Source organism: Trichosurus vulpecula, chromosome 9 (genome assembly GCF_011100635.1).
Source record: "Trichosurus vulpecula isolate mTriVul1 chromosome 9, mTriVul1.pri, whole genome shotgun sequence".
Lineage (NCBI taxonomy): Eukaryota > Metazoa > Chordata > Mammalia > Diprotodontia > Phalangeridae > Trichosurus > Trichosurus vulpecula.
In genome coordinates, this window is record NC_050581.1 from 197,182,930 (window position 1) to 197,209,690 (window position 26,761).

At 52.1% G+C, this 26,761-nt stretch overlaps 1 protein-coding gene across 2 annotated transcripts in view; it reads right to left on the reverse strand.

Moving 5' to 3' along the window:
* Positions 1 to 26,761, reverse strand: part of BICD2 (BICD cargo adaptor 2) — an 85,333-nt gene that overhangs the window by 22,223 nt on the left and 36,349 nt on the right. For both annotated transcript variants that reach the window (XM_036738178.1, XM_036738177.1), the window contains exon 2: positions 5,595 to 5,807. In XM_036738178.1, the coding sequence (XP_036594073.1) occupies positions 5,595 to 5,807 (213 nt within the window). The remainder of the gene's footprint in view (positions 1 to 5,594; positions 5,808 to 26,761) is intronic.

A 26,761-nucleotide genomic window follows, 5' to 3' on the forward strand; every position in this document is an offset into this window, starting at 1 on the left:
CACCCCCAGTCCCAATTGAAGAAATCCTGCTGGATGAAGACAGGCTCAAACCATCCCTGCCAGGTATGAAATACAGCTGGAGGCTTTTCTTGAGTGGGTGGGGAGAATTGAGAGGAGTCACCCACTCCCACTTTTGCTTAAATACTAGGTCATTCAGATGAGATTTGCATGATTAAAGACCTTAGCAGTAATATTATTTGTCTGGCTCATAAGATCCTTGGTCTTCAAGAGGGGTAGGACCTTGGACACACAACAGGTTCAAACACCGCCTCCACCCCCACTCCCCCCATCCCTGCTTCCCGCTAGGGGCAGGTGGCCTGCAGTACAACTGCCCTTGGTCCTCAGAGGCCTCTGCTCCTTGTGGCCCTTTGGATAACCTTGGGCTTAAATCTGACATTGTTCTGTCTTTCCTTCGCTCCACACTGGAGGGCCATTCATTCTTTGTCTGGGAATTGCTCTGGCCTGTGTTCACCCTAGGGGGAAACAAACAAACTCTGGCATGCCCAAGAAGCAGCAGGTCCAGTGTGCTGAGTCCTGGCCCCGGGTTGGCACTTACCATCCATGTGATCTTGGGAAGTCCCTCCTCTGGGAGAGAAGGGAGCAGGACCTGATGGTCTTGGAGGCCCCTGCCTGCTCTAAGTGGGCAGGAGACCCACACACAGGGATGCTGCACTGGGCACCCTTGGCGGGGGCAGGGGGAGGGTTCCTTTATAGGGAACAGGTGAGCGAGGACACTCCAGAAGCCAACAGTTTAGCAGGAGAGACAGAAACCAAAGGAGGGCAAATGCGACCCAGGATATAGAATCTGTTCAATGGTGGAGGGGCTGGCTCTGCAGGAGGACCTGGGGGGAGGGTCATTGGTAACTCAGGGGTTCAGAAGGACTTCAGGCATAGGCTGTAGGCTGGATTGGGAGAGACAGGGAAGGCTTCTGTTAGAGAGAAAAGACAGGCCTTCATAAACGGGGGGTGGAGGGAGGGGGACAGAATGGAAGCAGGGGAGAAGAAGGTCCACCTGGGGGACAATGGCTAAACCAGTCTGATGGGTGGGTGTGGGGTGGGGGAGAAAAGAGAGAGGAGAGAGAGGGATGGGGGGGAGGGAGGGGAGAAGGGGGGGAACAGAGTGGGGAAGGAGAGAGAGGGAGGGGGAAGGAGAGAAAGGGAAGCGGGGAGGGAGAGAGAGGGAGCGGGGAGGGAGAAAGGACTGATTGAGATGTGGGCTCAGACCCTGCCTAGGCCACTCACTCCTTTTGGCTCTTTTCCTTTTCTGAAAACGTTACCAGATGCCCTGGCTAACCTTTCCAGTGCCTTCCCGGGCAGTCTGTGTCCCCAAGAATAGCAGTGGAGGCTCAAGCTGGGAGGGTGACATGGGTCAGACTGCAGCTGGCCCTGAATGTCACCATCGGAACTTGCTTCTCCAAGCATCAGAGGTTCATGTGCTAGGGGGACACATGGTAATGTGTGCATATGTGTGCACTGGGGTGGGGGTGGGGTGGAGGGCAGAAGGTAGTGATGCAGAGAAATTAGCTGGGAAGGGACACTAATAACCCAGAGTGGAAAAGACAAGGCCCCAAGACAGGCTCTGGGGATGAGGAAGGAAGCCAGGTCCTGTCAGGATTTGGCACCTGTCATCAGAAGGTCCCCATGGAAAAACCATCAGATGTGACCTTCCTCGATAACCACAAGAGTCATGGCAGAAATAGGGAGTAGCCGAGGGCAAAGAAAGCCAGTTTGAATTTGCTTTTAGACACGTGCAGCCTGAAGGGTGAGCAGGCAGCCAGCGTCTGCCTGGCACAGCTGGAAACCTGGCCCCAGAGATCTGGGCATTAGTACCAGGATGAGCACAGCACATAGGAGCTTGGACAAATGAGGTGGACCCTGAACCTGGGGAAGGGGTGGTGGGGGAACCACTGGCGTGATGGGGGAGGGGAGCCAGTGAGCAGGACAGCTGGTCAGTGTCATTTCCCTGACCACTCTAGACGGTTTTGACAGGCACATCTGGGGAGAAGGTGGCATGGGGAGGTGCTGCCAGGTTCCAACCTAATGGCTTCAATGCACTGTGATAAAGCACAGACAACCTGAAAGGAGCTGGGCTGGTAGGGCCTCTGGGCCTGCCCTGACATCAGGAGCCTCTCCCCCCAAGCTGGAGCCCTCACCAGCAGCTGTGTGAAGCCCTGAGCCTCTGACCCAGAGCCCCCAGAACAGACAAAGCACGGCTGTGCCCTGTTTCCAATCACGCTCCAGAGCCAACGACGTGACATTCCTCTGGCTGGGCCTGGCCAGGTCAGGGGGCTTGCTCAAACACAGAGCCCTCGGCACCCCCCTGGCTTCCTGCACATTCCTCCCCAACACCCACTGGGCTCTGCTCCCTGCTCTCCACACATGACATCTTCTCCCCTCCTGGGCCTCTCCTCCCCTCACCTTCACTTCTCAGACTCCCGAGGTCTATCCTGACCCTCCCCACCCTGATGAGACCTTCCCTCAGCCCCAGATTGCTAGGTCTTTATTTAGTGGTGTCTATATTGCCACCTGCCCTGCCCCTCCAGAACATAGGCCTGAGGATGGGGCCTTTCTCCATTTCTGTCTTTGCATCTCCACAGTGCCTGGCATACAGCTGTCGATGATAGGGGAATGGAATCTCCTTGGGGTGCCCTTGGGTAGCCTCTAGGTCTCAGTCTAGCTGCAAAATGAAGGGTCGATAAGTTTCCTGGGGGACCGGCACACAGTAGGTGCTTAATGGATGCTTGTCGATGAATGGATGAATGAACCGGGCCTCCCTTCTCATGGTATTGGTCCCTGACTAGGGCTGCTCCAAGCAAGGACCCTTCGGTACTGAGATGAGACTCTGGCCATAGCCATACGGCCTGCCCGGGCCTGGGCCTCTCCCTTCTCCCAGGCCAGCCCGCCCCACCCGGGAGCTTCAACGTGCTCCCAGCTAGCCTGTAATCTGCCGGCACACAAGACAGCTGCTGGACACAGGCCAGTTTATGACTAAGAGTGGCTTTTCCATTTTTGTTTTCAAATCGGCTCCTTCCCTTCCAGGCAATCAAGTCTTGGGATGAAACACTTTTGCCTCAATGTCTAAAAACAAAAGCCAATCAAAGCTCCTGGCTGAGGGGGAGGCCGAGCTGCCTGACCATCCAACTGTACATACTTATAAGCTGTGCGATCCTGGGCAAGTCCTTAGCCTGTCTACCTCTGTTTCTCATCTGTAAAGTGGGGATCATCACAGCACCTGCCTCCCAGGGTCGTTGTGAGGAAGAAATGAGAAATCACCGCAACGTGCTCAGCATACCGCCTGATGCACAGTAGGCACTCAATGGGGAGAATGCCTGGTAACTGGAATCCTCATGAGAGACCATCTATGAGGCCCTCGTCAAGCCTGAACCTTCCTCCGCCAAGCACCTGCCCCCAGAGGCCTTTCCACAACAGGATTTCAGGTCTCATCAGGCCTGCCCGATCTGATGTCTCAGCATGCTCAGTGCCAGCTGGGCGATGCCTCTCAACACTGGCCCTCCTGCACAGACACTGCCTGACTGGATCCAGCCGCAGACTGAGAGAGGAGCAGGGGAGGGGTGAGCTCTGAGCACCCTCCAGGCTGGTGACATTGCCCTGCCACGGGGGCTTTGCAGAACTCAAGTGAGGCCGGCCAGGATGTGTCTCAAAGGACAAGCCTGTTGCACAGCTGGTGAGGGGCACGGAGGAAAGAAACCAAAAGGAAGGAGCATCCTGTCGAGCCTGTGGCCATGTGTCAGATGGGTGTGGGGGCAGGGGGTAGTGTGTGTAGGGGTACTGACAATCCTCCAGGGGTGGGGAGGGATGGGGGATTAGGAGGGAGAGGGGAGAGGAGAGAGAGAGAGAAACCAAGCAACTCTGGCCCAATCTCACTTTGGATGCTCACTGCCTGTGTGACCTTGCTTGAGTCACTGAACTCCATCTAGATAGGAGAGAGGGAGGGAGCCTAGTTTCTGTTGGCCCTTCCTGCCATAAATCTAGGAGGTCAGGAAAAGAAATTCACCTTGGAGGATTGGGGCTGCCCCATCGCACTGGTAGCTGCCATCGGCCTTGGGGCTGCTGGCCTCCTGCAGGGCTTATCAGGGGCTGCCCTAATTCACCAGAATGCCCCAGGGAGGCAGCTGGGCCCATTACCAGTGACTGGCAACGCTGGAGCCAGGGTGTCCTGCTAGGTCATTTCTGGTGGCCCTCCATGGGTCCTGGGTCAGTTGGCTTGGGAAGCCAAAGAAAGGGAGAGTAGAGTGGATGGAGGCCCAGGCCCTTGGAGTCCCCCAAAGGATGAGGGTGGGGGAGGGGAGTAGTCTCCTCAGTCATTTGCTCCTAGGCTACAGGCCTAGGCTCACCCATGGTTCATAGAAAAGACTTTTGAGATCATCCAGCCCACCCCAGCAAGTTGCAGGTGAGGGAATTGAGGCTGGGGGCAGGGTCCCTGTCTAGCCAGTGGTGGAGCAGGCCCCCATACCCAGGCCCTACTACTCTCTCCCTAAATCAGCTTTCTCTGCAGCCTCTCTGAGACGGTGCCCATCTGGGCTGAGGGCAGCCTGCCTCTCTGCCCTTCCCACTGGCCACTTGGAAGGCCTAGCAAGCCCAGGGCCTGAGCTCAGCTGTGCAGAGGGGTTCTGCCCACCCCCAGAGGAGGAAGGAGATTTTTGTGCAATCCAAGCAAAGCCCCCATTTCCCAGAATCCCTTTCTCCCATGTGAGCTAGTTCCCCATCATGGCCCAGTGACAATTCCAGTGGAAAACTGGAGGAACAGATTTAGAGCATGAAGAGACCTGAGAATCCCCTAGGCCAGCACCCCTTTGGTTTACAGATGGGGGGCGGGGGCTGGGACTTGTTCAAGGTCATACAGCTTGGGAGCATCAGGTAGGACTTGAATCCCGGTCTTCTTGCCCCCAATGCCAGCGCTCTCCTCAGCCCCCTCACTGCCTTTCAAACCTGAGTCTCTGGAGTGTCTAGCCCTGGGAATGTTCCTCCCCCTACATCATGGAGCTGGTTCTCTGAGGGCCTGGGTTTTCTCTTGTGTGATTCTCTAGGGACATCTCCTCTGGCCATTCCATGGTTCCTGGATCCTGCCGCTCCCAGAGATGGGCACTTGCACCATTCCCCTTGGAGATGAAACAAGAATACCAGGAGATGGGCTCAGGCTGCTGCCAACCAACCAACCAACCACTCCAGACTTAGGATTCCTGTCCCTTTGGCTGGAGAGATCCTGCTGCTCACGAACCCCACCTCCCCCACCCTCTGCCCAAGAGGCAGACAGGGTGGGTCCAGCATTGGTCAGGCCCAGGGGGAAGAGGAGCACCAAGTTCACTGCTTGGAAACGTGAATCCTTCCTCCTGGCACCAAGCCATCATCAAGGTACCTCCAGATTCGTGGCCCTAAAACATCCCTTTTATCTGGTCACTCCTCTCCTCACAAACATTTGGAAGCTCCCAGCTACCTATGGGATGATGCCTAACCTGCTTGGCTGGGCAAGCTCGGGTCTCTCTTTTCCTCCCCTCGCCGTTCTCCTGTTCAAATGGCTAAAGCCCTGACTCTTCCAGAGGTGCCCGCCCCCCATCAGACACAGGGGGCTTTACCTCCTTCAGCTCCTGGGCCACAGAATTGAGTCGCTCATTCTCTGACTGCGTGTTGGTCAGGACATTACGCAGCTGCTTCAGCTCTGTCTGCAGCTCCAGGACCTTGCGTACGTAGTACTCCTCCTTGGTGGCCGACTCCTGGATGAGGGTCTCTTCCCGGCTCTCGCCGTCCGCAGCCACCTTTTTGTGGTTGGTGTGAGCTTGTCCAAAGGCCTGCAGAGACAGAGGAGATCGACACTGAGCAGAAGGTCGAGAACAGCGGCCCTGGAGAGTGCTGGGACCCTGCGACCTTTTCCCAGGCCCTGGCCCTTGTCCCCAGGTGGCTCTCCAGCTGCCCTCACACAGAAAGCCACTGGCTAGACAGGGACCCCGCCCCCCAGCCTCAAGGCTGAGAGGGGAGATGGGCTGTCCCAGAAGCCAAACTGGCTGGACTCTGGAGGGCCACGAGACAAGGCCAGGGAGGGAGGCTGTGGTGGAGGCCTTTCAATGGCTGGCAGAGGGTCTGAACTGGATCAGAGGAAGCCCCGGAGTCTGTGGAGCAGGACAGGGACATGGTCACACCTGAGCTTTAGGATTATCATTTTGGTGGTGGGGCGGGGGGCAGAGGGGCAGACACCAGGGGCCCTGTCCCACCCCAAGAGCGCTTGCCAGTAATAAGGAAAACCAGGTAAGTAAAACCAAAGGCTACAAGAACTGCCAGTACAACGTCTTGGATCTGGAGTTCTGCTTCTCTACTGAAGGGGAAGAAGTGGGCTCTTTCTCCATCTTCAAGGCCAAGGCTGGTCATTACAATCACTGCGAGCCCCACTTCCTTTTCCCAGTCTGGCCTCATCATCCTTCCCACCCTTCCTCTTCCACATCCCATGACTAGTCTGTATCCGGTAAGTATCTTGACCCAGGAATGGGGCTGGGGCCCTCTGGAGCTCAATCTCAGCTCTCCCAGTGAGTACCCTTCAGGAAAGGGGCCTCACCCCAGGCTGGGGGCAGGGGGAGCAGGTTTAATGAGGGACCCAAAAGGTGCTCAGCCCAGCTCAGAAGCTGTTTATTTGGTCTGCAGCAGCACATTGGACACGCTCAACTCTCAGCTTCCTTTGGAAAGGATTAAGGCCCCAAGAGGAAATCATTTTGAACAAGGGTCTTGACCCACAAAGGGGTCAAGCTGAGGCCACTTGTTTCTAAAGGGAGAGACAGGACTCTTATGCATTGTGTTTACTTTTTAAAAATAAGAATAGGAAAAGATGATCTAATGACTACAACGGATAATTTTTTAATGGGCCTCCTTTCTGCACCATTTTAAAGGAAAAGCTTCGGAAGGAAAGGCAGAGCAAGTAGTGGGGTGGGAAGAAAGGGGAAGATGCAGGGATGAGCCACAGTGGCTGCCTGTGTAGAAGGGCAGTGATCCAAGGGGGCCTTCAGGAACCTGCAGCCCTGACTGCCTACAGCCTGGTCTACTGAAGGGACCACACATGCTACTGAAAATCAATGTGTGTTTTATCTTCTATGTCCACATCGGCAGCCCAGAAGAACTTCGGGGCCTAAAGGGTGTGCACAGGGTGCTTCTTCCCAGCGCTTGGCTTCAACAAACGCTGTAGAACCGAACGATACCCAAAGTCCCCGGGCAGAACCCAGAGCAGACCACAAATAGCTTCCTCCTAAAGCAGGAGTGAGGCACAAAGCAGAATAAAACCTGCACGATTCAGCGCCATGGACTTGGCTACTCTCACTCCCTAGAGCAGGCGGCTCTGGCCAGGTTATTATATGTTATTAGATGATGTGACAGATGGCCTTTCTGCAACTGTCTTCTCCCCTCCCTTGGACAGCTCCAATTCCAAGACCAATCCTAAATCTGTCTCTCTCTACCCCCCACCCCCACCCCTTGTTCCTGGGTTTGCCCTTTGGGGCCCCCCCACACCCCCGCCTTTCAAACACCTGATGAAAACCAGCCTCCCTAACCCCCTCCCCCCGCCAGGTGTAGCTTCCAGGCCAGTCACTAAGGCCAGAGAAGGGACTCATTCAATCCAGGGATCTGGGCCATAAGGAGTTTTCAGGCTATTTGTTTCTTAAAGGAGAAACATTCTATCTACCATGGGTCAGTGGCCCAGAACTGATCACAACAAGGACGGCTTGTAATGGCTAGCATTGTTACAGTGCTTTAAGGCTGGCTAGGCCGGGCCTGGAGTCAGGAAGACTCCTCTTCCCCAGATACCTCCTAGCTGCGTGACCCTGAGCAGGCCACTTAACCCGGTTTGTCTGTTTCCTCATCTGTAAAATGAACTGGAGGAAACGTAAACTCACCCCAGTATCTCTGCCAAGAAAATCCCAAATGGGGTCAAAGAATCAGACGTAACTGAAAAACAGATAGTACATCAAACGTGATCTCATTTTATCCCCACAACAACCTTAAGAGGGAGGCATTATTATTATCAAGCCCATGTTACAGATGAGGAAACTCAGACAAAAGTTAAATGACTTGCCCACAGTCCCTCAGCGAACAAGTATCCAAGGCTGGCTTTGAACTCGGTCTTCCTGACTCCAGGCCCAGTGCTCTGTCCACCGCCTTTCTCTCCCTCACTCTCCACAGTCTTTCAGAAGTCATCACAGTAACATCCATCAGTTCTTTTGGGACCCTGAGTTCTCTCTGGTAACCATTTTTGTTCTGTTCTTTCCTCTCACAGATAGGAAACCTCCCAGTCGGATGGCCCTGGTGTGGCTGGCCCTGCCATCTACGAAGGAATCCCTGGTATCATTGGGTAACCTCTAGTGAGGCCACAGCTCCCTGGGCCTTCCCACCAAAACAGAGGGATAAGACTTCTCAAAGCAGGGCCCTGAGCTCTCACCTCACAGGCATAGAGAAGCCGATCAAAAACCCACCTCTTCCCCTTTTAAAGTACATTAATGACTAGCTGTAAAGCTGGTCCTTGGTTCCCTCTGCTCTGAGAACCCGGCATTTCTGCCTCAAGTACAGAACTTCCCATTTCTCTCCACATGATTTTCTTTTGTTTATTTTAGCCCCTCACGATATCTTTGGCTCCTCAGTGTTATTACCGACCCTTCCCCAGAAGGGTCCCTAACAACATAAAAAACACTAATAACCCTGATAAGTGGAACAATCTCCACTCCTTTGCTGCCTCTGAATCAGGTGAGCATGCCACCGGATGCGTCATCCAAGTCATACATAAGGAGCGCAGAATGGAATACAAATGAGGGGCTCAAAGCTAGAAGGCCACAAACATCCTCCCCTCGGGTTAGCACCGACAACCTGGATTAGCTCAAAGAGACTTTCCCACCAACCCTACTTCTCCTTTTCAGCTCTAAGGATGTCATAGGAAATGATGCCAACGCCTTTGATAAAATCCAGTCTTTGGTATTCCTGCCAATCAGGATGCAAAACTAGAGCCAGAGTGTCTCAGGGAAGAGCTAACATGTTGATCTGGGTTTTTAAATGAGTCCTAATGAGAGGGAGGGCAGAGATTGCACTAGCTACCCCTACCCTGACACTCCCATTTTCATTTAAGAAGCAATTGGCCCATAAGGACAAACCCCGGCTAAGGCTGCCTAACAGCCTCCACAGTCAAAAAAGATGAGGAGTCTTGGGGACACAGAGCACAAGGGTCATGTTCTGCCAACCATCAGAAAGAAGGGCCACTTCAGGTCCACGTGTCTGATTCCATTCCTGGCCTTGGAACCAATAGCTAACATCTGATTTCTAATCCAGTTGGTTTCCAATCAAGCCAGTCACCATTTTTCAAGCCTTGGGGAGAATGTATGGTCTTTAAGGGCAGAGATTGTTTCATCTTTTGTCTTATATCCTTTATTCATGACACAAGGTGGGATCAGAGCCTTTGATCTTTCTGCCTTACTGTGAAGCAGGAGAGATAGGGCACAAGATCAGGCATTCCAGGGGCCTGAGAACAAAGGACCCCAGGATTCAGAGCTGGAAAGGGCCAAGCCTCTCATTTTATAGGTAGAGGAGAAGGGTCTGCCCAAGGGTCATGCAGGATCCAAACATGGGCCTTAAACAACACTGCACCCTCTCCTAAAAAGGTAGAAGGCAGAAGAAAAAAAAACTCTCAAGCAAGTTTTCTGGTGTTTTGGCTTCCAGACACACAGGGAGTTGACCCAGCTCAGTGATGCTCAGTGTCCAATGCCATTCCTGGGCTCCCCCAGCCAATGGCAGGCTCCTGGGGTTGTAAATACTCCCAGATGTGTGTGTTTGGGTTTAGGTGGAGGGGTAGGGGTGGGCAGGGTACCTCAAGGGAATGGAGGATGCTGGCTGGCTGCCCTCCTAATTAGCAACCAGCTGCAGGCCAGTCAGCTCTTTTGGGAACATGCAGCTGGCACCAGCCCTTCCTCAGGGAACAGCCTTAGGGAAGCGTCGAGAGCAACCTGTCCTGAACACGCCTCTCAGATTGCAAGACCAGAACTGTTCCCATTGACCTCCTCCCTCTTACAGTAATGTTATGACATGAAAAACACCCTGGGTCCTGGAGGTGGGGGAAACCATGGAGCCCGTTCAGTGTGATCGCCCAGATACAGTTCACTCAGCAAACGTTTATTGAGGGTTTACTGCACAGAAGGCACAAGTTAGACATGGGAGGCATATGAAGATGCACGAGCCAGGGCCCCACCCTTAGGAACCTAACAGGACAAGGGTGCAACAAGGGTCCAGCCTGCAAGAACCTCGTTGGGAGCTGGACAGGCCTCAGGCTTATCAGGGACCAAGTCACAGGGTCTGGCATTAGATCTAAAGGTGACCTGAGAGGTCATCAAGTCCAACCTCCTTGTTTCACAAATGAACAGACTGAGGCCTAGAAAGATTAAGGGTCACACAGTTAGAAAGCCAGAACCAGGATCCTAACCACGATCCACCAGCTCCAGAGCCCTTAGTTCTCTTTCTTTTGCCCCCTCTCCACCCATCAGGAGGCAGCTGGGTTGTTCAGTGGATAGAGTGCCGCGCCTGGAGTCAGGAAGACCCCAGTTCAAATCTGGCCTTGGATACTCAGTAGCTGTGTGATCTTGGGCAAGTCACTTAACCTCTTTGCTTTAATCCAAGGAAATGGCAAACCACTCCAGTAACCTTGCCAAGAAAACCCCATGGACTGTATTGTCATTACATGGTCCACAGGGTCATTAAGAGTTGGACGACACTGAATGACTGAACAGCCTCTCTATTGGCAACACCCCACATGCCCCAGTTTGGTCACTAGGTCCGAAAGGCCAAGGGTGGCACTGGAGAAGAGGAGGAAAGACCCCATCCTCTCTCTTACAGCTTGACCAATATTGGGGAATGCTGCCTGTTGCTGTGCCATGGAAGGGCAGGGCTCATCTGCAGGCACCAAGGTCCCTTCCCTGGAGCGCAGAGCTACCTGAGGACAGCGGCAGACATGATCTCAGCATCTGCCTGCCCCTGGATCACCTCTGCTCAAGGAGTCGCTGCAGGTCAGTTCTGGATGATGCCATGCCACACCCAAAGCTGCCTCCTCCCCTGCTCCCTCTGGGAGCCTGCCTTTCTGCACCCTCTGAAGCAGGTTTTAAGCTTGAAGCCTCTAAGGATGTTTTTCACTCCAGAAGGTATAAAAGGACCACACTTCAGCATTCCATCCTCAGGACAGAGGCAGCTCCAACTTTGGGGGAGATAAAACACATAGCCAGGAGAAAAAAAAAGCTGAAAAGGGGACCCAGGCCAGCAGGACACCCTCACAAAGAAGAAATGGCCAGTTTGACACCATGGGCCATGGGGAGCCAGTGATGGTCCTGAGCAGAGGGGAGGACTGGTGAGCAATTAGGAAGGAGATTCAGGCAGGCGTGTGAGGGATCCTTGGAGAAGAGGGGCCAGCAGGGGAGCTAATGATAATTCCCCCAAGGGGGTAATGAATGAAGGCAGACAAAGCCCTGACTAAGAGGCAGGCAGTTACTGCACCATTCTGCAAAGTCTTTGAGGGCAGAGCCCATAGTAGGTGCTTCATCAATGCAGAAGGATGGGCTGATCTGTAGCGTAGAGCCTCCCACACAGCAGGCATATAGTAATGATTGGGGGGATGAATGTTGGCTGCTGACTTGGCAGCACAGTACGTGAAGGATGCTGATGAGGACCAGGCCTTGCCACGACAGGCCCCAGTTCAAACCTCAGCTGCATCACTTGCCACATGGGTGACTATCTGGCCAGCCTGCCCTTTCAGCTCTTGGGGCCTCAGTGTCTAGTGTCTCTGCCAGCTCTATGATCATGGTAGCTGATTGGCTTTGGGCTGGAGGGGCTAGGAGGAGAAGCAAATTCAAATCAATTCAGCACTCACTGAGCACCAGCTGCATGCAGAACACTGGGCTAGGTGCTGGGAGAGGGTCCCTGCTGGAAGGGGATAGGAGACCTAGGCAGGTGACCAAGATCTAAAATCCAGCCTGGAAAGGGAGCCCCTCACCGTGCACTGGGGGACCTTGGCCAGTCACTTGGCTTCCGAGCCTCAGTTTCCTCTTCTGTAAAATGCATTGGTTGGGCGAGAACCCCAGAGGTCTCTTTTGCCTCTGTCTGATAATGACGATGATGATGAAGATGACTGCCCTTTCAGGCAGAGGGGACGGTAAAATCAAACAGACAGAGGAAGGCCCTGGACCCAGAGGATAGGGAGAGAAACAAGTCCAGCCCCTGGGGAGTGTGGACAATGATAAGGGGGCAGTAATGGGAAAGAAGGCCGCAAAGGCCAGATGGTGCCAGGCTACCTCAGATGGCAGGAGTGAGCCTGATTCACAAGGCCATGGGGAGCCACTGAAGACCTCTGGGAATAACGCAGACAGTTCCACTCAGTGTGGACCCTACAATATCAGCCTCAAGAGGATGGCAGGGCCAGAGTTGGATTCAATCAAAGGCTCTGGAACCAAGAAGAATTCTTTTCGAAAAGGAAATTGATTTCAGCCATCAAAGAGGCCCCTCCCTGATGAGTCTGGATTCCAAAGTCCTGCCTGGCTCTTTGTAATCCTCTAATTACCCTCCCCAGACAGCCGCACATCAGAGAAAAGCAGGCTTGGAAATGTGTTCACTTCGCACACCCTCATTAAAGAAGGGGAGTCATTCTTTTTCCCTCCCACCAAGGCTTTTTAAGATTTCACTGTTGGGGAAAGCAGGAAGCAGGAAGACATTACGTTGACAAAATGTGAAAGGGCCTAAAATGGCGGCCAAGTCCACTTCCCTCGGGGTGGGGGGGCAGCTCAGCCTGGCACCCCCTCATGGAAGCCGCCTTTGTTCTTCCCTATTTCCTGTAGACTGTGTCATTCTTGTTGGCCTGATCAGCCACAGGCAGACACACTGTAACCTGACTCTAACAGAGTGATATCATTTTGGTCCTCTTTGAAAACCAAGGCCAACAAGCATAGAATGCATCTCCACACCTATCCTCTTGTGCTGTCTCCTCTCCCGATGGGCCACTATCCTGTGACAGCCTCCTGAATGCCTCTGGGCTCTCCCCTCTCCGACCCATCTGGGACTCGGCTAACCAGCATTTCTTAAGCACCTAAGCTGTCCCTGGCGCTGTGCTAAGGACAGTTCTGACTAGGTAACTCCCCTTCCCTGACTACATGGCTCCCACTGACCATCCCAGCCTTATTTCACATTGCATTCTTTTACTACAATGAAGGCAGCAGAGATATAGCCGTAAATGGAGTGCTGGATTTAGGTTAGGAAGCTCTGGGTTCAATCCCATCCCTTCCTTCCCCTGTACCTCAGTTTCTTCATCTATGAAAGGAAGGAGTTGGGCTGGATGGCCTCCCAGGTCCCAAATGTAACAGCTGTTTGCCACTGGAACCCAGGACAACAGAGCCACATTTATGAAATGGGCAGGGTGGTGGCCACTCCAATGGTCTCTGCACAAGGTTCCTACATTTGTGACAAGCCTCCATCTCCTGTCTCCATCTGCAGATGCATGCTGGGAAATGGAATGACTGAGGTTTGAAAAAGAGATGTACAGAAGTCTCCAATACCTACAACTGGAAGGGAGGCAGGGAGGCACGGCACTACTGTGGGTCTGTGGCTAGGACACTACAGCATCTACCTCCTCACCGAGTTATAAGGACCAAAGGAGATTGCTCTAACAAAGGGCTCTGCCAACTTCAAAGCACAGCGGAAGTGTGACCTATCATTGTCGTCACTTGTGGGTTCCTGACGAGCTGATGGAGAAAAAACAACCCCCCTAGAAACCCAAGGGTGGCTGGGATTCAAAGAGGGCCGGGGGAAGCAGGGCAGGAATGAGGGAATGTTGCAACAGCATCCCAGTATGATGCTCCTGGGATGGAGAGGCCCCAAGCCACCAAGCGTTCCTCTGCTGCCTCTACCCAAGTGTCAGCATGGTCACCCAAACGAGGCTTCGATAACAGAAGACTATAGGGGAGGGGCCATGACAACAAAATGTTCTGCTGATCAATTCACCTGTTGCCATGACAACCCTGACACAGCTCCCTGAGTTCCCAGATTGTTGCCAGGAGGACTGATTGCCTGTGCCTGGCTGCTCTTTACTGAAAATGGGATAATTTCTCAGCATTTTTTTTTTTTGGCGGAGGGGTGGTGGTGGTGGCGGTGGGAAATCTAGTATCACTAAAAGGAGAGAAAGCTGTGGTTCTGAGGTATAAGCTGGGGCCTCCGCAGTCGAAGGGTCATCAGGAGGCACCAAGCCTGCCCCAGTCCCAGGAAAGGGGGATCCCTGTGGTAGCTGAGCCCCAATGACAGGTAGCCACAGAGCCTGACTCCCAAGGCTTTTCTTTGCTTTCAAAAACCAATTCAATTTCATGGACCTATACTAAGTACCTACTATGTGCTGGGTGATGGGAATACAAAATCAAAATCAGACAAACACACAATAGACACTGTGTGTGTGTGTGTGTGTGTGTAAATTAAAAAAGACCTCACTGGGGCAGCATTAGAGCTGGGCTTAGCACAGTACCTGGCACACAGTAGGAACTCACTACATGATGGCTGACTGTAACTGTGTATGGGCCTAGGGAAGGAGCGACCTGAAAGAGGGGGGAACAAAGCTCCCACACTGCTATGTATGTCTACAGTCTTCATTTCTATTTTCTCTGAGTGAAGCCTGTTCTCATAGCTCCCCACAAATGCCTTCCTGTCGAGGTCTTTGGGGCATATGCAGCTGGCACCAGGCCCTTGATGGGGGACATCCTTGGTCACCTAATGAAGTCTACATATTTTACGTGCCCAAGGTCCTGACTCCCAGGAAGGTGCCCAGGTAACTGAGATCCAAGGGTCGCTAGACCTCGAGGGTACCTTGTTACAACCGGTGCTCATTGGACCCGGATGGAAACAAAGGCGAGTGAGCACACGAGCACGGGCAAACCCAGTCTATGAGGCATCAGCAAACATGTCGGCAGATGTGTCATCTCTTATTCACAAACGTCTTCCATTATAAACAGCTGAGCACGATGCAAATGCAGCAACAGATGTCAACGCATGTCAAGGTAAAGACTAGTGTTTCAATGGCAAGACATTGGAGCTTGGGCGGGGCAGAGGGAGGGGAGCCTCACCCCCACACCTTATCATCTCTGAGCCCCAGAATGCCCTGGGAAGCCAATTGTGCAAGTCATGGGCTTCCCATTTTACTAGCAAGTAAATAGAAACTGAGAGACTCCTCTGGACATATCTGAGGTCCCACAGCTGAGGTAGTGAGTGGCCTGGCTTGGGAGCACTACGGGCACAGTCCACAGGGGAAACTGGACAGGGCTGTGGTGGGGGGTGGGGGGTAGGGCTGAGCTCCAGAAAGAACAGTTGCTTTTGGAGAGGAAGCGAGGGGGCCCACTCCAGGAGCGGGCACTCCAGGAGTGGGCACCAGGTACAAAGTCCAGAAACTCACATGTAGACACAGCCAGAATGCACCCACCGGTGCCAGGCCCATGTCATTCGGCTGCCTTCATGCTTCTTTATGCACCACCAAGCATGAAGAAATCAGGGGAAGTCCTGCGGACTGTTCCATGTGGCACACCAAGGGGGTGGAGTGGGTGGGCAAAGAGCCCAGCCAGCTGAGGCCAAAGGCAGAGGAAGAAGGGGGAGGATGCAAGCCCTTCACCATTTTCTCCAGGTACCAGAGCAAATTACATGAGGACTAAAGTCAACAGAGGCTGTTGGAGCTGGAGGATGGACTTAAATCCTGGCTTTGCCACTTCTTACCTGAGCAACCTTAGGCACATTCCCCATCTGGTCCTTGGTTTCCTCATCTTTCAAATGAGGGCGGCAGGGCCAGATGACCTTTTGTCCCTAAATATTTGACCCCTCAGAGACCACCAAACCCAACTTCCTTGTTCTATAGATGAGAGACCAAGGTCCAGAGAGTGTCTGTCCAAGGTTGCACTGGCAGGAAGTGGCAGCCCTGGACCACAAATTCTATCCTGCCACCCCTTGACTAAAGCCATTGGCACCCCCATGAGCAAGTTATCCACCAGAGCTAAAGGGAGGCCTCCAGTGACCATGGACCAGAAAGCAGATGGGTCACCAATGCACCAATGGTGGCCAACAAGATCCCAGGAGCTTGTACAACAGCTGGGCTTTTTATCACTCCTGATTCTACCTTGTGCCTGCAGCCTGGCTATAGCACTCACAAGCATCAGTCCAAACGGGGACCAGGACTGGAGTAAATTCTGTGACCCAAAAGTAATTCACATGCCATCTCTGCTCATGACCACAGATCAGGAAGGGAAATAGAGCAGGAAGCCAGCCCCAACCACATTCCCCCTGTTGGGAAAGGGGGAAGGCACCCAGGCTAGGGCCCAATAAGTCCAGCTCGTACATGTGACATACAAAAGGCACTTGGGGGCTTGTTTTCAAAGCCTGACAAGCATTTTCCAGAACGCACAATGTGCCAGGGTCCGGTGCTTTGAAAACAGCATTTATCTGGCATTCAAAGGTGGACTGAATCCTAGGAGAAAAGCCTCCGTCCACTGCCACCTTGAAGATCAAATTTGGTTCCCATAATGGGGTGATCCCTCCAAGGCTGAAACCACCTGCTACTCTCCAAACCAGGGGCATCAAGTGAGCATTTGGCTTTACTGTTTGAAAAGGAAAAAAGGATTGCGGACCATCTCTTTAGGACACGTGTGCCTTCTCTCTGACCTTGTCTGTATCTCTCTCTCATTTTCCATAACAGGAGGTTCCAGAAAGCTCCAGGTCCACACCGCCTCTGCACAGCCTCCAACATACCCTCATCTCACGTGCATTTGGGAGCACAAGGCCTTCCTATGCTGAGGCCAGCCCCACTTGGGTCAAGCTCCAGCAGGAAGGGGAGTGTGCCTTTGGAACTCCTGACCTGCATACTCTGGTAGAAAGAACTTGAGGAAAGGCTTGGAGACAGGAAGGACTCAGCTTCCAATCCTGCTTCAGACACCGAGCCAGTGGGTGACCTTTAGGCTTAAACCCAGACAAGAAATCCCTCAACTGTTTGAAAAAGAGAATCCCAACCAAAGTTGGAGAGTGCTGATGTTCCACATCTGGGAAAGCCGCTGCAACCTTGTTCTCATGATGGCTGAGTCACCGCATGGCCGTGGACCCACTGTTACGGCCCGATTCTCGGGGGCTCCCTGCACACCAGAGGCTTCTCTCTTGCTTGTTCACCTGGACTCTCACTGGGTGACTCTAAACCTCAGCATCCCTCCCATCCCCACCGCAGCTGTCTCTCAAACGCACCCCTTCATACCCCGGGCCAGCTGCTCCACTGAGCCACCTGGCACGAACAACCACTGGCAGAGGAGCAGCAACAAAAACAGGTCAAGCGAGGCCAGCCTGGCAGCCCCTGGGAAAACAGCCTACCTGTGTCCTCCCAGAGGCCTCACTGCCAGGCCCCTGCTCTGGGCAGCCTGGGAGCCAGCAGGAGCTCCCAACCCCGCCCATTTCCCCCTTTTCCTGTCACCATCTACAATCATTCTGTCTTCTTTGATTTTTGTCTCTATCTAGTCCTGAGGCACCCAGTGAGGTGCCCACAGTGACCTACAACAGAAGCAGGAGGAGAGAGAAGCACCATCCAGTCCAACCCATCTATGTATGGGAATCTCTCCTCAGCTTCCCTGACAAGCAGCCATTTACCTGAAACCTTCCATGACGGGGAAGTCACCATTTTAATTTCAGAAAGCCCAAGGGTTCATGAGGCTCAGTGATCAGGGGGTGCACTCAGTGGACCCAGGCAACCAATGAGGTAGCTGGGAAGAGCTGGTGCATTGGCTGCAAAAGCAGCTGCACCTGTGAAGACAATGAGTCCGCCAGGTGCACGGTCAGTCCTAATCTTTCCAAGGCCACTGTACCTGACCGCCTCCTTCGATCTCCCCGCTGGCTGACACCTCCAGTACTCTTCTGCAGTGCTCTGGGGGGCCCCTCCCTCAGACAGGGCCCCATAGGCTGGGCCTTCTGCCCATTGTGTACACAACAAACCCCTGACCTGCCCTAGATCGGGGCACCCGCTCACCTCAAGGCCCCAGCCAGTATGTCAGATAATGAGGGAGATGTGCTAGACAGTGCCCACACAGAATGCACTAAGGTTTACAAGAACTCTATTATTCCCGTTTTACAGATGAAGAAACAAAGACTGAGACCAAAAAGACTTGCCCAAGGCCACATGGCTGCTAAGTCCTGGAAAAAGGACTGGAATTCAGATTTTCTCCTGACTCCACAGCCCAGGGCTCTGTCCATTTCACTACCTGCTACATTGGTAACCAGAGGATCAGATGTTTGGAGCCAGAGGAGAGCTCGAGGCAGGATAGCCCGGCCTCTTCATTTTAAACAGAGTAAACAAGCCCAGACAGGGAGATTCCATGGGAATGGGGCTGGCCAGGGAGGAAGGGGCCTTCTGAAGACAATGCTCCCATGCTGGCTGTATAACCATCAGGGCCACCGATGGGGCTCGCACTGGATGGAAGGGGACAATGGATGCTGCTGCGATATTTGGGCACAGGCAGGGCTTGCAAACATCACCTCGTGGGCAGAGGCAGATCCCACCAGTCCCCATCCCCTTGGTCCCCAAGCAGCACTTTCTCTCTTCCAAAGAAGATTGGGTCAGTCAGAATGCATTCCAGGCAGGGACTTTGCACAGGGGTCTCTAGACCCGCTTAGGGATAGAGGTTTCAAAGTGACAGCCAGCTGGCCATCCTGATCTCAGCTGAACCCAGGCACTAGCTCAGGGTACCAAGAACAGCCCTGTCAGACCTCCTGTTACCATCCCAGAGCCTGCTCTGCCCCTCACCCAGCATCCACGGTTCTGGGCCAGCACAACCTCACATACCATAGACAGCTGTTCCAGCTGATCATGTAGCCTAGGAGCCAGCCTGATCAAATAACGTTTCCTCTGCTCTGGGGAGAGGGGCCAGCCAAGTGGCAGCTTCCCCTCTGCCCCTGGGAACCCAGAGAGCAGAGACAAATAACTAGAAGAGGTCTCTGGAATCACCTGGCACATAGCAGGCACTTAATAAATGCTGGCTAACTGACTGATCCAGTGCATCCCCCTCATCTTGCAGAGGGAGAAGCCAGGGCTCCGAGAAGGAAGAGACTCGGCCAAAGCACACACTGAACTGGCACAGTAGTGTATGCCAGAGGAGGGCCCTCCAGGGACAATGAGGTCAAAGAGGAGGGAGAAAAGGCCCTTGGATTTGTCCATCAGGCAACCTCTGAGAGGGAGCCCACGTCAGTGCCCAAGACTCCGCAGAGATGCTGCAGAGGGGCCAAGGAGGGACTTGGTCCGGAAGACTGGCAGCTGAGGAAGAAAGGTGATAATGACAGAGAGTCCAAGGGAGAATCATCCAGGATTAGGGAAACCCGGACGTGTGTGCGGGCACCTGGGAAGGAGCCAGTGATGAGGGAGAGCCTGGAGATGCATGCAAGGGTAGGAAGGAAGGAAGGGAAAAGAGTGCCGACGAGGCAAGAGGGGACGGGATCTGAGCGGAGACAGAGGGAGGCGTTAGTAGGCACAGAATGGAGGGACGGAAGAGAGGGAGGGCAGGGGTCTCAATCTCCTTGGGCAAGGAGGAGAACAAAGGGAGACAAGAGCAGAAGGACAAAATTACCTACGTTTTTTTGCTCTTATAGTGTTAGCTGCCCTGGCACCGGAGGAGGAAACCATTTCATTGCCAAATGGCCAAACAAGTTGGGTACATGGAAACACTGAAATGTTACTGTGCTTTAAGAAACAATGAGCATGGTGAGGATGGAAACATAGGAAGAGCTGTACAAACTGATGGAAAATGAGGAAAGCAGAACCAGGAAAAACAATATACACAAGGATTGCAATGCCAATGAAAAAACCAGCCTGAACACGGGATAATTGTGACAAGCTTGCTCGGAGGAAGAGCTGAGTGATGGTGCCTCCCTGCCAGCTTTGCAGAGCTGGGGGTCTGTGAGCTGGCTGGGCTGCACACATGGCCTCAGGTGTTAAACTGTCTATAGTGAATCCCCACCTTTTAATTCTTTTATTAAAGGATTGAGGAAAGAAAGTGATGCTAAATCCCTAAGACCATTTGTAAATAAATGGGAGTTTGTATCATTGGCTTCTCTGCATATTGTCCTACCACCCTGCCCTCAACCTCCAAGAGAAGGCAAGGTCCCCTAACTTCTGTCTGGTGCGCATGGTCTTTGCTGGGCTGGTGGGAGCCTTTTGAAGACAGTGACCGGCTTTTGTCACAGCATCCTCAGCACTCGGCACCTGCCAGGCATGCCGTAGACACTAAATATATGCTCATCATCACAATCTTCTGGAGTCCAAAACCCCACGACGACATTTGAATTCTGCCTTGAGTCTGATGAGGGTAAATCACTGCACCTGGCTGAGTCTGTTTCCTTGTCCACAAAATGAGGATACAGTTGCTTTCACTACTGTCTTCAGTGGGCTGTGGGGAGAAAGTAACTTTGAAAAGCTCAAAGCTCTGCAGAAAAGGAACTATGGGCAAATTAGGGCCAGATGAAGGTCCATGGGAACCACCCACCAGCCCAGCCAACACTGTGTCCACCAGCCCAGCCCATCCCAGCAAACACCATGCCCACCAGCCCAGTAAACACTGTGCCCACCAGCTCAGCCCAGTCAAAACCGTGCCCACCAGCCCATCCCAGCAAACACCGTGCCCACCAGCCCAGCCAATATCAAGCTGATTTTTTCTGCACTAAGAGGATCACAAGCTTGGCCCCAAAGAAGAGCTAGGCCAGGGGCGGGGGGGCCCAGCAGCCTGAAGGCCACATATGGTTTTCTAGTTCCTCATCCCTGAGCTAGAAGAAGACCTTTTTCCAACTCCCTTGCAGAGGTGGAAAGACTCTCTAATGTCAAGGTTTTTTCATGTGTTTACTGTTTTTGTTGACATTTTTTCTCCAATTAAAAAAAAATCCTCTGCAATAAGGAATTGTTCTCTGGGATCAGAGAGTAAGGGGAGGAATACAAGGGTAAAAACAAAAGCTATCAATTAAAAATGACTGAAAAAGACTAGGGTTGTAGCATTTGGAGCTGGAGCCCCCAGAGGCAACTTTATGGATGAGGAAAATCTGCCATGGGGGTGCCATGGCTGAGGCCACAAGGGTGGGAAGTGATAGCTGGGATTCCAGCCTGGGCCCTCTGGTGCTGCTTCCTAGGTCCCATGTGGCCTCCCCAGTAACAAGATTCTGGGCAGCATTGGGAACAAACGCTGAACTTGAAAATATTTGGGAGGACAGAAATCTGAGCTCTGATTCTTCTGTCCAACACTATGGTGGCTTATGGCCAAAGGTGACCTCCAAGCTTTCCACAAAGCAGGCTGGATCTGCTCTGGAGGCCTCTGGCTCAGGCCCTCTTTCTAGTTGGCTCATGTCCATCACCTTATCCAGCCCCACTCCAGGTACTGGACAGGGGAGCAGTACGGGGTGGGAGTAGGGAGTCCATGTGTTCCCGATAACCCCAGTAAAGCATGTTGGCCACAAAGGGAAAGGATCCAGGGACCAAGGGAGGCTGCACTGACCTGGCTGGAAGCTGGCGATGTAAGGGCCACCCAGAGAGGAAATCCCCGAAAGCCAGAGCCTCAGAAGCAGCTTCCCCTTTAGAGCTGGGAGGGGAAAAGCAAGAGGCAGCCTTCTGGCTGGCATTGGGCAAGGTGGAGGAAATGCCAAATGCTGGGCTCCAAGGCAGAAGCGAGCTGCCTTCAAATTCTGCTGGACAATTTATAAACTGTGTGACCTTGGGCAGGGTCACTAGACCTGTGAGTTGTAAAACAAGCTAAGATAACAGGGTTGTTGTGGAGAACATACTTTGCAAGCCTTACAGGATCTAGAAATCCAGCTTTCATTTTGATAATGATCACATGTGAAGGGGATAGGAGAGACCCCAGGCAGCTCTTCTTTCCCCTCCCTCTTCCCCAGGCTGCACAAGTCTATCCTGGGCCTCTGGGAACAGAGGGCCAGAGCGGGGTATCGGATTTCAGAGCTTAGGAAGATCATGGTGGAGTGGGTGGGTGTGAAAGACGAGCTGAGGGAGGGTGAAGCCCTGAGGCAGACCACCAGTCCAAGGGTGTGGACCCCAAAGGAAGAGGGATGGATGTGGGAGAAACTAGAAAACCAACAAATGGGGAGGGAGAAAGGAGGGAGAGATGGCAGGGAGGAGTGTGGTTTTGCATCAAAGGACACACCAGAGTTTACTGGAAAAATGCTGGCAAGCCCCTGACAGAAAGAGGGGATCAAGAGGCAGCATGGGCATTGGCAGGAACAAGTAGGAGTCTACATCTCAACTCTCTCATCTTCCTCATGTGACTTAACATCTCTGGTAAACAGCGGACTGGACTAGACGGCTGTCCTTTCCAGTTCTGAACGCAGTAAGCCTTTCGTTGTTCAGCAGCTCTGTTGTGTCGGACTCTTGCAGACCTCATGGACTACACCACACCCTTCTGTCCTCCACTATCTCTCCAAGTCTGTCCAAGTTCACATTCATTGTTTCCGCCACAGTATTTATCCTTCTCATCCTCTGTTGGCCCCCTTTGCCTTCAATCTTTCCTAACGTCAGCACCTCTTCTAATGAGTCCCATCTTTTCATTCTGTGGCCAGAGTATTTAAGCTTCAGCTTCAGTATTTCAGCTTCCAGTGGATAGTCTGAATTAATTTCTGTAAGTACTGACTGATCTAACCTCCCTGATGTCCAAGGGACTCTCCAAAATCTTCTCCAGCATCAGAGTTGGAAAGCATCGACTCTCAGCTTTCCTTATAGTTCGACTTGCAGAGCCATACATCATTACTGGAAAAACCCCGGCTTTGACTATACAGACCTTTTTTTGGCAAGGTGATATCTCTGCTTTGTAGTCTGCTGTCCAGATTTGCCAGAGCTTTCCTTCCAAGGGACAAGCGTCTTCTAATTTCACAGCTGCAATCACTGTCTGCAGTGACCTTTGAGCCCAAGAATACAAACTCTGATCCAGCTTCTATTTCTTCTCCCTCCATTTGCCAGGGAGTGATAGCACCAGGTGCCATGATCTTGGTTTTTTTTGATGTTAAGCTTCAAGCCAGCTTGAAATTGTCCTCATCAAGAGGCTTCTTAAACCTTCTTCACTTTGGCATCATCTGCATATCTAGGACTGTTGCTGTTTCTCCTAGCAGCCTTAGTTCTGGCTCTGGATTCCTCCAGCCTGGTATTCTGCACGTGAGCCTGATTCCAGTAGGCTTTCAGAAGTTTGCACCTAGAAATCAAGGGCCACTTGACCCAGACTTGAGTCTCTACTTTAGCACAGTGCCAGGCATACAGTAGGTACTTAATAAACTGTAGTGAGTAAAAGTGATTCCAAGATTAAAGATGCCCATGCCTGTTGGCCGGCCACACCCAGATGTGTGGTCTGAGCACTGCACAGGCCCATGGGACCCCCTCCTTGCTGGGGCTGGATGTTCCAGATTAGTAACACATCCCACAAGTAAGCTCATGGCAGACTGTGTTCCCCGCCTCCCCCCAGCTGCTGGTAAGCCATTTCTTCCCCATCTTTATCTTATATGTTTAAAACCAACCAATCAACTGACCCACCCTCCATACTACCTTGTTTGTCTGGGCCCAGCCATCATTCTAGCCTACCAAGGTCCCTGGAATCTTGCTTCTGTCCTACAGAATTACTACCTATCCCTCCTACCTTGAGCCAGCCATAAACTTCCTAAAAACACCATCCCTCAACAGCTTCCAACAAGTCCAGAAGCACGGCTGGAAGGGACTTCAAAATGGCCAAAGAAAAGGGGAGGGTGGCCAGCCTCCACCTCCCAGTATCTACAATGTGCATCTGCGGGGGAGGGGGGGGCACATGGAACACGCACAGTGGCTTTGGAGGGGGGCACAAGGAACACACATATTGGCTTTGGGGGGCACATAGAACACACACACTGGCTTGGGGCGGGGGGCACAAGGAACACGCACACTAGCTTTGGAATCAGAGCATTCAAATCCCAGAACTGCTATTTTCTGCCAGTATGGCCTTGGGCAAGTGACTTAACTCTGGGCCTCAGTTTCCTCATCCATGAAATAAAGCGGGGAGACTCAATAATCCAAACTCCATTCCATCTTGAAGTCAGTGACCCCACAGGGACCCAGAACCACACCTGGAGGCAAACCAGTTGAGACGGCCCTCCGGGTTTAGAGGTGGAAGGAATTTCGAAGGTCAGTTGGTATGACACTAACAAAGATCACAGTTCTGGGTGTATGTGTGTGGTGGGGGGAGGAGGGATGGATAGTCACCAGGGACTAAGCCTGAGAGTTCTAGCTTTCAATCTATGGTTCCTTATCTTGTCCACAAGAATCTCAAGGGAGATTTTGTAAAGAGCCTTGTAGAAATCAAGATAACGTGATGGCTGATGATCAATACAGATGCTGGATCCAAAGAAAAACAAAACTGAGGCTAATTTGGTGGAGCCTGTTTTGCTGAACCCATGCCAGGTCCTAGTGATCAACACCTTCTCTTCTAAGTAGGTACAAATCATCTTCTAGACATTTTGCTGGAAGACAGTTCTTAACATCGTTGGTTTCTCTTTATTCTCCTTCTCCAATTTGGGGACCCCCCCTCCCTGACCATGATTTCCTCAGAGAATACTAACAGTGACTCTTCAGACTCATCTGTGAGCTCTTCCTGTGCTGATAGTCAATGCACTTATCGGGGCCTGGGTCTGAAATCATTTAGAGAAGTAAGGTCCTTGCTTGTTAGCTCCTGGAATATGTGCAGCTTTTAGACCTTCCCCTCTCTGCCATTTTTCAGCTTGATTCTTCTTGGTAGATGAGCTAAACAAAGTAGGAGCTTCCTTGGTGTCACCAGTAGCATTACGCACCCTGGGCCTCGGGTCCATCCTTACAATTTCCTCATGCTTCACTTCACCCCGGCACCATCTGTGTCCTGACAACATCCTTGTAGGTTCTTGCCATTCCTTGTATTTCTCTCTAGTTGGGAGCCCCTCCCTAAACAGTTGCCCTATTTCTCTGGGTACCTCCCCCTTTCTTCCCATCACTTGTGATCACAGTGTCTCCATTTTATTTTTTTTAGAGCCTCCCAGCCCTCAGGGTTTGTTCTTTCAAAGTCTCTGGGGATGGGATCATACCTTACATTTCTTTTTGAAATCTGCTTTCCTAAAACCCAGTGTACGTGTCTGACTGTGCCCAAAATGCCATTCTCTGACTATGATGCACTTAAGGATGACATAGGGACATTCTTCAGGAGTCACGTCATTTCTAGTCATTTAACCAGTTCCTTTTCCTTGGTTTGTTTCCTCAAACTCTCTAAGAGATGAAATTGTCAGGAAGCACACTCCCGTGAACAAGCTTCTTGTCCAATCGTTTCTGTCTAAAGACAGAAGAAATTCAGCAAGGTGTTTGACAGTCCTTCAATAGGCTGGAGAAATGGAGGTCTGAATAGTTAGCACCAAGTAGGGAAGATTGGGAACTGGCTGGATGGCCCAACCCAAAGAGTGGTGATGTCAATATTGAGAAGAGGAAGGGCCATAAGAGGCAGTCTGATTCACCTTCTTTTGCAGATGAGGAAACTGAGGCCCATAAAGAAACACCTCCAGTCACACAGACAGTAAGTGGCAGAGCCAGGTCCTCCGGGTAACACTTTCCACTGTACCATGTGATTTCCTGAAATCATGTGTCAATGACTTGGATGAAGGTAGAAATAGCACATCTGTTTGCATATGACAACAAACTTGAGGGGATAGATAGCCAATACTCTGGATGACAACTGGCATCTCCAAAAGATCTGAACAGGCAAAACCGATGGGCCAAGTCTATTAAGATGAAATAAGAACAATGGAAATGTAAACATACATTTGAGTTACGGAAGTCAAGAGCAAGAACTCTGGATATGGCAGGCATGGCTAGATAGCTGTCTACGTGGGATAAAGCCAGGGGGTCTGAGTGGCCCGCAAACTCAAGCTGAGTCAACAGTAGCACAAGGGAAGAAGAAAAAAGGCATCAGAAAACCGAATCCAATCTCTGCATTAAGCTCAGTGCCCAGAACAAGAGAGGCCACAGTTCCTACCTCATCATCCTCATCCCTGGGCAAATGACATCTGGAATCCTGCAATCTGGGCACCACCTTTTAGAAAAGGCACTGACAAATGGATGCATGCCCAGGAGAATGACCAGGTGGGAGGCAATTATCACCATTCCTACCACAAGTCTGTTGAAGGACCTGGGACAGTTCACCTTGGGGAAGAAAAGACTCAAGTGAAGACAGGAAAGCTGCCTTCCAGCTGGAGATGTGTTGAGATTGGGTCCATTTTAGAAGGGTTTAGAGTGAGGAGAGCTGGTGTCTTCCCACCAAGACTAGAGAACAGGCGTGGCCTTTGGGGGCTGCCGTGTGGCAGAGGGAATAAGACTTACCTTATCTGGCCTCAGAGGGCAGAACCAGAAGGGGAAGAGGTGACTCAAAGTAAGGCCAGGTTATTGTGGCCACACCAAAGGGAACTGAGCTGCCTCATGAGGAGGAGCACCTGTGGGCTTGTTACCTAGGGGATTCCTGATTTGGGGAGGAATTGGACTATATGCTCACTGATGACCTATTTAGCAAATGAATTTGGGCCTTAGTTTTCTTACCTACAAAATGGAAACACTGGATTAGATGAGCATAAAAGTCCTGACATCTGTGATGACTCCAAAGAATTTGTAAGATTCCTTCCTTTTAGCCGAGCAAGACCACCAACAGAGATCTAGAGCAGGGCTTCTCCAGCTTGGGTCCAC